Source organism: Athene noctua, unplaced genomic scaffold (genome assembly GCF_965140245.1).
Source record: "Athene noctua unplaced genomic scaffold, bAthNoc1.hap1.1 HAP1_HAP1_scaffold_36, whole genome shotgun sequence".
NCBI lineage: Eukaryota > Metazoa > Chordata > Aves > Strigiformes > Strigidae > Athene > Athene noctua.
In genome coordinates, this window is record NW_027437538.1 from 93783 (window position 1) to 105824 (window position 12042).

The 12042-nt window shown below is 54.7% G+C and overlaps 1 protein-coding gene across 1 annotated transcript; it reads right to left on the reverse strand.

Annotated features, from left to right (window-relative positions):
• Nucleotides 1-5332: 5332 nt before the first annotated feature.
• LOC141974191 (olfactory receptor 14J1-like) lies at nucleotides 5333-12042 on the reverse strand. The gene is made up of 2 exons (XM_074933529.1): nucleotides 11542-12042; nucleotides 5333-5410 (listed from the first exon to the last, which is right to left on the reverse strand). The coding sequence occupies exons 1-2, from the start codon at nucleotides 12040-12042 to the stop codon at nucleotides 5333-5335; spliced, it is 579 nt and encodes a 192-aa protein (XP_074789630.1).

Consider the following 12042-nt stretch of genomic DNA (forward strand, 5'->3'; position numbering starts at 1 on the left):
CGCCTTGGTAGGTGGGAGGAGAACGGTGGGGGTCACCTGACTCCAAGTCAACAAGACCATTGGACACGTTCTCCCTCAATATTCTTGTACCTAAATTAGGCCGTTACAGCCGGGCTGGGGTGGCAACGAGATGGGTAAAACACCCGTTGTAGGCTGAGAGAGCTGTGGTGGAGGGAATACCTGGAGGTCACTGGGACATACTGGGGCGTTGTGGCAGCACAGGGGACCCTTCTGGGTGCACCCATGACCCAGAGGGGGCAGCTGTGGCCGTGCTTGTCACTGACACTAGAGACGACAATTCCTGAGCCCTGGGGGCGCCGTTCAGATGAACCCTGCCAGGCAACGGGACCGTCCTGTGAGGAACCTCATGAGACAGAAGAAGGACAAAGGTGACGTCTTGCACCTGGGACAGACGGACAGCCTGCTGTGGCGGGAGAAGGGCGCTGCCTGGCTGGGGAGCAGCTCTGGGGACAAGGCCTTGGCCGTGCCGGGGGACGGTAAGGAAACATGATCCAGTAATGGGCCACGTGATCCAGCGCGGACTTTGTTGGCCTTTGTTGGCCATTGCTGGAGTTTGTTGGCTTTTGTTGATCTTTGTTGGCCATTATTGGCCATTGCTGGCCTTTGTTGAGCATTGTAGGCCATGATTGGGTTTTTCTGGCCTTTGTTGACCTTTGTTGGCTTTTGTTGTCCTTTGTTGGCAATCATTGGCCATTGCTGGCTTTTGTTGGTGTTTGTTGCCCTTTGTTGGCCTTTGTTTTCTTTTGTTGGTCATTGTTGGTCATTGTTGGCCATCATTGGTCTTTTTTGGCCTTTGTTGACCTTTTTTGGCCATTGTTGGCCATTGCTGGCCTTTCTTGGCCTTCGTTGGACATCATTGGACTTTGTTGGCAATCGTTGGCCTTTGTTTGCCATTCCTGGCATTTGTTGGACTTTGTTGGCAATCATTAGCCATTTCTGACTTTTGTTGGCCATCATTGGACGTTATTGGCCACCGCTGGACTTTATTGGCCATTGTTGGCCATTGTTGGACATTGTTGGCCATGATTGGTCTTTTTTGGCCTGTGTTGGCAATTTTTGGCCTTTGTTGGCCATCCTTGGACATTGCTGGCCTTTGTTGGCCTTTTTTGGCCATTGTTGGCCTTTCTTGATCTTTATTGGCCACTGTTGGCCATTGCTGGCCTTTTTGGCCTTTGTTGGCCATCGTTGGACTTTGTTGGCAATCGGTGGTTTTTGTTGGCCATTCCTGGCCTTTGTTGGCCTATGTTGGCAATCATTAGCCATTGCTGGACTTTGTTGCCCATCATTGGTCGTTATTGGCCATCTTTGGACTTTATTGGACATTGTTGGGGTTTTTTTTGCCATCCTTTGCCTTTGTTTGCCTTTGTTGGCCATCATTGGCCTTTGTTGCTGACCCCAACTGACCAAAGGGATATTCCATACAATGTGACGTCTGCTCAGTATAAAGCTGGGAGAAAGGAGGAAGGGGGCGGGGTCACCCTTGGTCCTCCGAGGCAACCCCTCCACGTGTGGTAGCCCTGCTCCCTGAGAAGGCACGACAGTGCCTCTCCGTGGCAAGTAGAGAATTAATCTCTTTTCTGTGGCGGTTTTTTGTTTTTTTTTTTTTTTTCTTCCACGTGTCGACTTTTGCTTTGCTTCGTTGCAAACTCCTTTTGTTTTACCCCCAAGGGTTGGTTTATCTTATTTTCTTTCCCGTTTTTGCCCTGTTGAGAAAAACAAGGGGGAAAGGGTTGGGGAGTCAAGTGGTAAAGCAACTTGGTGGCTCCCTGGCGTTTAGGCATGGGGTCACCAGTAGGGATGCGCTGCCCCTTTAAGAGCCCCACGGGGCCAAAGTCTGATGGAGAGTCGGGATTGACAGTGGATGATGGTGGCCTGGAGTGTCAAGGTGGACGTTGTCGTGGTTTAATAAATTAGCAGCGACTACAGACAGGAGACACGGGATTTTTGGGGGTGATGTGGGTTTCCGGAAGCCTGCACGTTCCAAATTCCAATCAGGTATCGTTCCCTCGGTCTCTGCTCCGTCCTTCCACAATGTTTGCTGAGGTCATTTAGTCCGTAACTTCGGGTTCCATCTGTCCGGAATCTGAGGAACGAGGCGGAGTCGGCTCACGCGGTGCGAGCAGGAGGCTTTGGCTGTGGCCCGGGGATGCTGCAAGGCACTGTGGGCAATACCAGGGGTATGTGACACTGCGGTTCTTTGGCTGTTCTCACCTAAAACCAGCTCCCATCGAGGCACACATCGGCCCTCTCCATCCTTCTGGCTCCCCCACCAAGTGCACCCAGGGCCTTGGGCAAAAGTAAGCCCACGCACGGGTTTAACTTTACCCGATGGAGGAGTAACCCCGACGGTCTTCCCCAACATAATCCCAGGGAGCACTACGGGGGCTTTGTCGTGCCGAGTTTGTGGGAGTGGGATATAATCCACCTGCCAGGCCTCCCCATATTTATATTTTAACCATCATCCTCTGTACCAAAGGGGCTTTAACCGATTGGTTGCTTGATCGTAGCACATTCACGGTGTCCACCCCTCAGTCACGAGCCCGTCTCAATGGTCCATCTCAGCCCTGCTGGCCTGAGGAGTCAAGGGCCCAGCGAGCCAGAAATTCACCTTTATGCTGCCAGTCCAGATCCACTCGATCCAGTTTAACAACTTTATTGATGCTCTGGACGAGGGGATCGAGTGCCCCCTCAGTCAGTTTGCAGATGACACCCAGTTGGGTAGGGGTGTTGATCTCTTGAGGGTGGAGAGGCTCTGCAGAGAGACCTGGCCAGGCTGGAGCCATGGGCTGAGCCCAACTAGGGGAGTTTCACTGAGTGGTGAGGCCTCCCCTTGATTCTTGGGTTCAGTTTTTAGCCCCTCACCCCAAAAAGGCCATTGACTGACTCGAGCGTGGCCAGAGAAGGGCAACGGAGCTGGGGCAGGGTCTGGAGCACAGGTCTGCTGGGGAGCGGCTGGGGGAACTGGGGGGGTTCAGTCTGGAGAAGAGGAGGCTGAGGGGAGACCTCCTGGCCCTCTACAGCTACCTGAAAGGAGGGTGCAGAGACCTGGGTTTGAGCCTCTTTAACCTGGTAGTAAGCGACAGGACAAGAGGAAATGGCCTCAAGTTGCGCCAGGGAAGGGTTAGACACGATATTAGTAAGGATTTCTTTGCAGAAGGGGCTGTTGGGCGTTGGAATGGGCTGCCCAGGGCAGGGGGGGAGTCCCCATCCCTGGAGGGGTTGCAGAGTCACGTTGACATAACTCTTAGGTATACGGTGCAGCGGGGAACTGTCAGCGTGAGGTTAATGGTCTTCTAGACCATCTTCAATGTCTTTCCCAACCTCGATGATTCCGTGATTCTCAGTAGTTCCTTTGCCCACATCCATCAGCTGTTGCTCTCTGACATGCCCTGGGGGAGCTGAAGTACCCACAGGGTGCTTGGAAGGGTGACCCAGGACCTATGGGAGCCCTTCTGGAGCATTCCCTGGCCACCAGGAAAAGGATCTCCAGACACCTCAGTGGAGACAACTCCTTTGTCTCCATCGGCTAAGAAGGGAAGCCCGGACAACTTGATTTGACACGGACATCGGCCCGGAGGTGTCTGATGTTGGGGAGAACAGTCTCCTCCCTTTCTTCACCTAAAAAGCACTCCCTCTTCATTCACCCCGAAGGGACTAAAAAGGGAGTGTTCCTGGATGATGCAGAGACCCCTTTGAGCAGACACCGTCACACAGATGTGTTGAGACAAGTGCAAATCTGGCCACCCCAACCCAGGGGGTTTCGCTGCAGGTGCTCACCCGGCTTCCCCGTAGCAGGGGAGAGAGCTGCCGCCTCAGTGGGGACTCTCTTGGGGCAAGGGGTGAGGGGTGGCAAGGGTGCTGCTGGGTGGGGAGGGCTTTAGTGTGCTGGGACCTCTGCAAGGCATGGAAATATCTGTCTCTGTGCTGCAGGCCTGAGTATCATAGAAATGCTTAGAAATTATCAATACATAATGAAATAAAGATGAGAAAAGACGTAAAGCAAATATTTTTTTTAATATATTTGTAAGCTCACTATCAAATTTTCTGCATTAATATTCTTTTAGTTTAGCTTTGCTTTGTTTTGATGTACAAGTCTTTGAGGTATTTCGTGAACATATTTTTTGTTTTTAGTTATGATTTTGAAAGACACAAATATTTCAGGACCAGACTGGGATGTAGCTACAGCCCTTCCCTGTGACTTTAGGGCAGGAGATGCGGGGCTCTGAGGGAAGCCAGCGGGAGCTGGTGCAGAGGAGCTGTAACCTCCAGCTGCAGCGGGGCTGGAGAAGTCTGATGTCAGGAGAAGCTCCCGGTGCCTTGAGGCTGAGGTGTGTCCGGGGGGGCCTCAGCTGCAGAGGCAGCAACCACAGGCAAAGGGGAAAAGTCCTTGGCCCTGCTGGGGGCTCTCCGCCATGCCAGAGCCTCCAACCGCCTTTCCCACAGGCTGTGCTCAGTGTCCCACACCCGCAGCTCCTTCCCTGCAGGCTCTCAGCATCGTCCTTGCTTCCCCACCTCGCGCTCACCTCAGCGTGTCCCTGCCCTTCCTGATACGGGAGAGGAACGAATCGAGGAGACTGTTGCAGCTGGAAGGGACCTACAGTGCTCATCGACTCGCCCACCTGACCAGGTGAGGGCTGACCAAGTTAAAGCTGTTGTTAAGGGCATTGTCCAAATGCCCCTCAAACACTGACCGGCCTGGGACACCGACCCCCTCTCTAGGAAGCCTCTGCCAGGTTTTCTCCTCCATCTCGGTAAAACAAATCCTTCCCCATGTCCAGTCTAAACCTCCCCTGCCACAGCTTTGAGCCGTTCCTACACCTCCTGTCACTGATCCCGGGGAGAAGAGAGCAGCACCTCCCACTCCATGTCCCCTCCTCAGGAAGCTGCAGAGAGCAATGGGGTCACCCCTCGCCTCCTCTTCTCAAGACCAGACAAACCCCGACACCTCAGCTCGGCCCCAGGTGACATTCCCTCCAGCCCTGTCACCAGCTCTGTCACCCTCCTCTGGGTGCATTCCAGGACCTTCCCATCCTTCTCCAGTTGGGGGCCCAGCACCGCACACAGGACTCAGGGCGAGGCCGCACCAGCACTGAATATCTCTCCATCCTCCCTGGCTCTTCCTTGAAACACAAAGCTATGGGCTGGCCCAGAATCCCTCTCGGTGTCTGGGTGCTGCACAACACTGCCCTTGGGGTGACAATTCTGTAACTTCATGCCCCTTCTGAACCTCTCCAGCTTCCCTTGGGTCACTTATGTCTTTCTCATGCTGTTTCCCACCACACAGAAATGCTCCATCGCCTCTGAACACCCTTCAAGCACTCTCAGGCTCATCCTTTACTGCCCGGAACCTCCCTGCCATTGGCCCCAAGATGTCCACGTCCCTCCGCCTCTGCACACAGGCCATGTGTTGAGACCCCGAACCCCATCTTTGCAGACCTCCCCTCAGCACACTCCACCTCCTCCTGTCTTGCAGAGATAAGACTCTACAACCGTGGAATTATAAAGTGGGTATGTTTATTCAGCGCCGGGCGCATGGGGGATCGCTCCACCACAAGCATGCGCATCGTTTGCAGCTCCCGTCCGGCTGATACGTTACAGAATAGTGCATATTCATAGAACGCCTGTACATATACAGAGTCTACCCCCGCCTCCCCTCGCTCCTCATGGCAATCAGGTCTCCTCCCCTTGCGCCTGCGCGATGAGCTCTTCAAGTTCCGGGCAGGGGTCATATAGATGAAGCACCTCTTCTTCCTCACTGATGAACTTTTCACCCTGTCGCTCTGCGCAGCCTCAGTTGTTTCCCTGGGCCCTGGACAAACCGCCAGGCCAGTTTGTGCTGGTGTTTGGGGTAATCTCCTGCTGATACCCACAACTTTAAGCACCAGAGGAGGCTTCTCTTTGGTCTAGGAGATAGTCGCCTAGCAACGTTATCAGCACCTGGTATGTCTTTGCACACAGCCCCTTACGCCTCCTTTTGTCTTGGTGAAAGTTCCCCAGTCTTGCACCATCAATCTAAGGTTGTTTAGACTCTCCATCTCACCACATGCTGAATCTCTACAGAGCCCACATTTACAAAAGCCAGACCTGACTGGAGCCCAGTCCCAGGGAGGAAAGAGGGCCTTCCCCAACAGGGAACTCGGCACATTGCACCCGCAGAGAAAGACACTGCCCCTGCCTGCAAAGGGTCCCAGCTTTTATCCCTAAGGGGGACACCTGACCTTTGTTTAATTAATGCAGGACCCATGGGGCTCATTTACCCCATGGCTCTGTCTGCCAGGCCGGCCCCACCCTGGAGGGAAGCCTAAAGGCAAACTTACCCCCCCTTTGGGAAGGGCTGTGGGAATCACCCCTATGTCAACCTTAATTTGGGGCTTGGGGTTGAAACCCCAGCATTTCAACCCTGCCCCAGCTCCGTTGCCCTTCTCTGGCCACGCTCGAGTCATTCAATGGCCTTTTTGGGGTGAGGGGCCCAGAACTGAACCCACTCAGCGAGGGGCGGCCTCCCCAGTGCCGAGCACAGGGCTCAGATCCCTTCCCTGTCCCTGCTGGCCACGCCAGTGCTGACACAAGCCAGGATGCCATTGGCCTTCTTGGCCCCCTGGGCACTCTGCCGGCTCCTGTTCAGCCGGCTGTCAATCACCCCCCAGGTCTCTCTCTGACTGGCAGCTCTCCAGCCACTCCTCCCCAGGCCTGTAGCCCTGCTGGGGGTTGTTGTGGCCCAAGGGCATCCCCCGGCATTTGCCCTCAGTGAAACTCCCCCAGTTGGGCTCAGCCCATGGCTCCAGCCTGGCCAGGTCTCTCTGCAGCCTCCCCACCCTCGAGAGATCAACACCCCACCCAACTGGGTGTCATCTGCAAACTGACTGAGGGGGCCCTCGATCCCCTCGTCCAGAGCATCAATAAAGATGTTAAACAGGAGTGGCCCCAGCACCCAGCCCTGGGGGACACCACTCGTGACCATCAGCCAACCGGATTTAACTCCCTTCACCACAACTCTCTGGGCCCAGCCATCCAGACAGTTTTTTACCCAGCGAAGCGTGTGCCCATCCCAGCCTCGAGCAGCCAGTGTCACTAGGAGAATGCTGTGGGAAACGGTGTCAGAGGCCTTGCTGAAGTCAAGGTAAACAGCACCCACAGCCTTTCCCTCATCCAATCAGCAGGTCGCCCTGTCGTAGAAGGAGATCAGGTCTGTCAGGCAGGACCTGCCTTTCATAACCCCGCTGACTGGGCCTGATCCCCTGCCTGTCCCTCACGTGCTCTAGGATGGCACTCAGGATGAGCTGCTCCATCAGCTTCCCGGGCACCGAAGTCAAGCTGACAGGCCTGTAATTTCCCGGATCATCCTTCAGACCCTTCTTGTAGATGGGCGTCACATTGGCCCATTTCCAATCTGTCGGTCCCTCCCTGCTCAGCCAGGACTGCTGGGAAATGACAAAAAGCGGCTTGGCCAGCACCCAGCCAGCTCCTTCAGCACCCTGGGCCGTATCCCGTCTGGTCCCACAGACTGGTGTGTGTCTGTGGGATGCAGCAGGTCACTGACTGTCTCCTCCTGGGTTACGGGGGGGTCGTCCCAACAGTCTCTGTCCTCTGCCTGCGGAGGCTGGATTCCCTCAGGACAACTGGTCTTGTTGCTAAAGCCTGAGGCAAAGAAGGCATTAAGCACCTCAGCCTTCTCCTCGTCACTTGTTGCCATGTCTCCTCCTGCCTCTGGCAGGGGATGGAGACTCTCCCTGGACTTTCTCTTGCTACTGACATCCTTACAGAAACATTTCTTGTTGTCCTTGACTGCTGAGGCCAGATTAATTTCCAGCTGGGCTTTAGCCCTCCTGATTTCCACCCTGCACAGCCTCACAGCCGCTTTGGAATCACTGTGAGTCTCTAGCCCCTTCTTCCAAAAGTGGTAAACCCTCCTTTCTCCCTGAGTTGCAGCCAAATCTCCCTGTACAGCCAGGGAGGACGTCTCTGTTGCTGGCTTCTCTTAGAGCACCCGCGGACTGCCTGCTCCTGAGCCATTAACACTTTCTTCTTGCAGAGCCCCCAGACATCCTGGGCCCCTGTACCCTTCAGGATCGTCTCCCAGGGGATCCTGTCAAGCAGGTGCCTAAACAAGACAAAGTCAGCCCTTGGGAAGTCCAGGATGTCAGTCCTGCTCAGCCCTCTCCTGGCCTCTCTAAGAATAGAGAACTCTATTATTCCATGATTGCTGTGCCCTAGTCGGCCTCCAACCACCACATCCTCCACCAGTCCTCCTCTGCTCACAAAGAGGAGATCCAGCAGGGCACCTTCTCTGGTCGGTTCTCTCACCAGCTGCGTCAGGACATTGTCTGCCGCACAGTCCAGGAATCTCCGGGACTGGTCCTGCTAAGCTGTGTTGTATTTCCAGCGGATTGTCTGGGAAGTTACTGTCACGCACAACAACAAGGGCAAGCTATAATGCCTATAAAATATCTCATCCACCTCTCTGTCCTGGTTGGGTGGCCTGTAGCAGACTCCTACTAACACATCTGCCCTGTTGGCCTTCCCCCTGGTTCTAACGCAAAAACACTGCACCCTGTCTTCACTGCCCTTGTACTCAAGTGTACTCCAGAAGGCCGTGGCCAAGAGCACAAAGTGCCCGTGGGAGCAGGGCACCAGTGGTGACCCCCAGGGGCCAGTCCTGAGTCCAGTCCTGTTTAACTGGTGGGTTTGCCGATGGCAATGGGAAGGGATGGGATGCAGATGGGAAGCTCGAGGGAGCTCGTGACTTCAGGCTGTGACTCTGGGAGTGACTATGGACAGAGTCTGGGGCAGGGGGGGCTGTGGGGGTTCTTGGGGTCTCTGCTTGACAAAAAAATATGTTTTCTTTTGGTCTAAGGTCATCTCCACTGTGGAAAGTGGAAATCAGATGAGGTAATATTAGATTAATATACAGCAGAGGGGTGTATTTTATTTTCGATTGAACCATGCCTTCTGCTGATTTAGCTTTCTGGCAATTAAACATCCTTCTGTGTCTGCGTGCAGCTGTGTGCAAGTACCAAGTACAGCAGGTGGGAGTTGGTGGGAAAGGTCTGAAAGATGCAGCTTCAGACTGTCATGGAGAAAGCTCAGCTTTGAACAGAGGTGCTGGAATTCCCAGGGGGCTGATGAGAGAAATGTGGGGTTGGAGGCAGGGACAAAGATTGCCCCCAGAGTGTCTGACATGGAGGGTCTTGGCTTCCCTCCATGTTCAGCCTCTATCAGCAGATGCTCAGAACCAATATCCAGTGGAGTTTGCTGATGTCTCTTCGTGTGTGAGCAGAAATACAAGGAGTAGTGCAAAGATAAGAAATTGTTTGTTATTGCCATGTAGGACTGAAAGCTTTTCCCTTTGCCTGCACGGCTGAAACCTCTCACATTCCCCCCGTCAGAAGGGAGGAATGAAGTTCTGCCAGAGACTTGGCTTGTCAGGGGGATTTGCGTGTTCATGCGCCCTCTGGTGCCCAGTTCCTGAACTGCAGGTGCAGCAGAGGGGTTGGAGTGGCCTCTAGAGAAGGGCAAGTCAGCAGCAAAGCTCCAAGGCTGTGAGGGTGTCAGTGATGCCCAGCGAGGGCCATCACTGGAGAGGCCGGGCAGGGAATGAGGAGACAAGGTTCCTGTCCCTGGGGCTGGGGAAGCAGGAAGGCAGAGGCTCTGCTCACAGGCTGCCAATCCAATGTTGAGGGGCCCTGAAAGGCCTTGATGGGTTTCATCCCCAGGAGGGTCCAGCCCTGAGCCCATCCCCTGGGAACGGGGATCCTTTCCCTGCTGGGATGCTCAGGGCTCTTCCTGGGGCAGGGAGAGGCAGGGGGTGATGCCGAGGCAGGACAGCGGTCGGATCCCCCCAGGCTCTGTGGAGGGTGGGCAGGAGGCAGCAAAGTGCTGTGCCTGTAGGAACTGGTGTCCTCTCAGGGTCCTCAGGGGAAGCGACAGCAGCCATAGTCGAGAGGACAAGGATTTCAGTTCTGTTGGGGGGTGCCAGCCTCAGCCAAGGGCCCATCCCCACCACAGGCTGTCCCACACTTTCCTCTGCCTCTGCCTGTTTCTCTGCAGATTTTCACCCCCACCCCTGCTGCCCCACCTCACTCTGACCCCAGGCTGTCCCAGCACTTACTGATGACTCTCTGTCCTCACTGTCTTCAAACACAAAACTGTCATTGTCTGTGCTCTGACAAGGGCTGTGAGATCCCCAGAACCTGTGCAGCTCCTTCCATAGGCCTGATAATGCTCCTCAGGAGCCTAAAGATGTCCCAGCCCCCAGCCTCCCTTGGATCCTCTATTTATCCCCATGTCCCAGCACTGAACTGCACAGCCTCCTGCTTCTCCTTCTTCCAGATCAGTTCTCAACCTATTTCACTTCAGCAGCAAACACTCCAACCCCTCGTGTTCTTCCTTCCTGTTACACACGCACTGTCACACCCCGACCTCTCTCTCTGCACTCCCATGTGTCCCACAAAACCTTCTGCTTCCCCTGCACCCATGGAACCTCAGCACAAAAGGTTTGTGCATCCTCCAGGCTCATGGATGTTTCCTGAGTTCTGTTCAGGTGTGGGAGTGAAGGAAGAAATGAGAGGTGTCTCAGCCTCCCCATCAGCCCCAGGGCTGAGGCCAGCCATGGCATGAGGAGATGGAGGCCAGTGTCTCCCTGAGTCCCTGCTCCTGTCTCCAAGGCATCCTTATTGTCCACTCGCAGCAATCCTCTATGTGCCAGGCCCTCCCAGGAAAAGCCTCCTGTCCCAGAGACTCCTAAGGATTCTCCTGCCCCAGCAATAGAGACACCTGTCCTTTGCTGGTGTATTCAGTACTAGGTTACTCTTACACATTTCTTCCCCCCTTGAACAATGGTTTTGATCCTTTTGTCTGTTTGGGTGATGTCCCTGCCCACGGAGAATATTCCATCAGAGAAATGTTTCCATACTGACCTGACCTGTCACTCCTACACCCTGTCCCCATGCTCTCACAGGGCTGGTGGTGCTGCTCTGCAGAGCGAGTGGGCTGTGGGCCTGAAATCCATGGGGTGACAGTCCCAGGCACATCCCTGGGATCATCCTCCATCTCTGGGGTGACTGGGTACCCACAGGTGAAGACGATTCCTTTAACATATCGTCCCATGCCCTTCTCCCATGGAGAACCAAGCACAGCAGCACGGCTTTGTGGGGGCAATTTCTTCAGCCTGACCTCAGCTTTGGAAGAAGAGCCCAACCTGCAGACATTGAGGAAATCCCCTTTTATTACAGAGGTGCCACATGGGAGCCCAGCTGTACCATCGTGCCAGACACACGGGAACAGAGCTCTGGGTCAGACAGGCTGGGTCATGCCTCTGGGGAAGTGGAGTGGGTGCAGACATGGACAAAAATGGTTATCAGATTAAGATGCCCAAAGTGCAGGAGGTTCCCTGAATGAATGTGAAATCACTTCTGAAGAGACACGGGCAGGTTAATGGTGCTGAGAAACAGCTGATTGAATCATCTTCTTCAGTGTCTGTTTAAGCTCCTGGTTCCTCATGCTGTAGATGAGAGGGTTCACTGCTGGAGGCACCACCGAGTACAGAAATGACACCACCAGGTCCAGGGATGGGAAGGAGACGGAGGGGGGCTTCAGGTAGGCAAGCATGGCCGTGCTGATAAAGAGGGAGACCACGGCCAGGTGAGGGAGGCACGTGGAAAAGGCTTTGTGCCGTCCCTGCTCAGAGGGGATCCTCAGCACGGCCCTGAAGATCTGCACATAGGACACCACAATGAACACAAAACACCCAAAAGCCAAACAGGCACTGACCATGATAAGCCCAACTTCCCTGAGGTAGGAGTGTGAGCAGGAGAGCTTGAGGATCTGGGGGATTTCACAGAAGAACTGGTCCAGGGTGTTGCCCTGGCAGAGAGGCAGTGAAAATGTGTTGGCCGTGTGCAGGAGAGAATTGAGGAACCCAGTGCCCCAGGCAGCTGCTGCCATGTGGACACAAGCTCTGCTGCCCAGGAGGGTCCCGTAGTGCAGGGGTTTGCAGATGGCAACGTAGCGGTCGTAGGACAT

What these genes read in the sequence shown, in the direction of transcription:
- LOC141974191 (XM_074933529.1), bottom strand. Translation starts at nt 12,042, where the DNA reads ATGTCCTACGACCGCTACGTTGCCATCTGCAAACCCCTGCACTACGGG. An exon ending in ACTCGGTGGTGCCTCCAGCA is followed by an intron (nt 5,411 to 11,541) that starts GTGAACCCTCTC and finishes GCCTGTGTGCAG; the next exon opens with AGGCGGAGGGACGTGGACAT.